At 63.6% G+C, this 1,770-nt stretch overlaps 1 protein-coding gene across 1 annotated transcript in view; it reads right to left on the bottom strand.

The window, feature by feature from the left end:
• Window positions 1–839, bottom strand: part of EMIHUDRAFT_118888 (hypothetical protein) — a gene marked incomplete at both ends in the record, with an annotated part of 4,866 nt that extends 4,027 nt beyond the window's left edge. The window contains 2 exons of the mRNA XM_005769052.1: window positions 23–446; window positions 590–839. Coding sequence (XP_005769109.1) covers window positions 23–446; window positions 590–839 — 674 coding nt within the window. The remainder of the gene's footprint in view (window positions 1–22; window positions 447–589) is intronic.
• Between the last annotated feature and the right edge of the window lie 931 nt (window positions 840–1,770).

Here is a 1,770-nt window from a genome sequence, read left to right as displayed (position 1 = left end):
GGAGTCTTTGTTCCCTGGAAACCGCATCTTCAGGCCGTTGCCTTGGTGCTCGCCGGTCGCAGGGCCGACGACCTCGCCCTGCTGGCCGTGCGTGAGCTTATTGCCACTCTCAAACGAATGGCTCGAGCCCGTCCAGTACAGCTGGTCGCCAAGCTCGTGACCGCCCGGCAGAGGCGGCGGCTTCTCGCGGCTAAGCTGGGGCAGATAGCAGTCTACGTGCCCTTTGTTCCCTGGAAACAGCATTTGCAGGCCGTTGCCTTGGTGAAAATCGGTCGCGGGGCCGACGACCTCGCCCGACTGGCCGTGCACGAGCTTATCGCCACTCTCAAACGTCTGGTTCGAGCCCGCGTAGTACAGCTGGTCGCCAAGCTCGTGACCGCCCGGCAGAGGCGGCGGCTTCTCGAGGCTGAGCTGGGGCAGATAGCAGTTTATGGAGCCTTTGTTCCCTGGAAACAGCACCTGCAGGCCGTTGCCTTGGTGCGCGCCGGTCGCGGGGCCGACGACCTCGCCCTGCTGGCCGTGCGTGAGCGTATCGCCACTCTCAAACGAATGGCTCGAGCCCGTCCAGTACGGTCGCCGGTCTCGTGACCGCCCGGCAGAGGCGGCGGCTCCTCGCGGCTGAGCCTGAGCAGAGAGCAGTTTATGGAGCCTTTGTTCCCTGGAAACAACATTTGCAGGCCGTTGCCTTGGTGCTTGCCGGTCGCGGGGCCGACGACCTCGCCCGACTGGCCGTGCGTGAGCTTATTGCCACTCTCAAACGTCTGGCTCGAGCCCGTGTAGTACAGCTGGTCGCCAAGCTCGTGACCGCCCGGCAAGGCTGGCCGAGCGCCGCTGGCCATTTCGGGCTCTAAAACTCTGGCTGCGCCCGCGGAGGCTGAAATGCTAGAGCGCCGGCTGCAGAATGCCTCCAAAAGAATTTAGACAAAACAACTCTCTCTCACAGCAGACAGGCTCGACACAGGTGCGAACTGGCGCGTGCTAGTACTATCACCGGCACACCACCGGAGCCGCCTAAGCGACTCCGTTAAGAACGGCAATGCACTTAGCTCCGTGCACAATGCCAAAAGAATTTTAAAACCGTGGCACCGCATCTGCGGTGAAAAGATTGCACTCCAAGTGCTCCAAGTGCGCACAGCACTGGGCACGGGACTGGCGCGCACTGGCACTAACACAGGTACACCACTGGAGCCGCCTAAGCGACTCCCGCGAGGTAGGTAGCCCGCGAGGACGGCGAGGCACTTAGCTCCGTGCACTCGACCGCGGCCCTCGCCGCTGGCAAGCTCATTCACAATCTGCTCTGCGATGGCCGTGTGAAGAACGACTGAGATGCGCTGCTTCTGCAGCCCCAGCCAGCTCTTGGTGGTCCAAGTCACCTCATCGAGGTACTGGGCCCGCGTCAGCTTGTTCTGCAGCGCGTTCGCCGCCCCCCAGAGGTGCAGAGGATCTCGCCGACCCCCTTCCCAAACCCACCGAACGACTCGAACAGCAGCAGCCGCACGTCGACGTCCTTGTCCTCCCTGGCGTAGCGATACTCGCCGCCATAGGACGGTTCGTATGCGGCGATCGCCGCCCACTACCCTGCCCCCCCTAGTATGCCATCGACCAGTCCCCTGCCCCCTCTCGCCCTTGCTCTTCCTCTCTCCCTCCATTCCCTCGCCCCCATACCCTTCACACTCCCCTCCATCCCCCTCCCCCTCCCCCTCGCCTCCCTCTCCCTCCGCGCGGTAGGGCCCATGCCCCTCGACCATGTTCCGGTAGAACGCCTCGGTG

This window comes from Emiliania huxleyi (assembly GCF_000372725.1).
Source record: "Emiliania huxleyi CCMP1516 unplaced genomic scaffold EMIHUscaffold_433, whole genome shotgun sequence".
NCBI classification, from domain to species: domain Eukaryota; phylum Haptophyta; order Isochrysidales; family Noelaerhabdaceae; genus Emiliania; species Emiliania huxleyi.
This window is presented reverse-complemented; position numbering and strand designations above follow the sequence as displayed.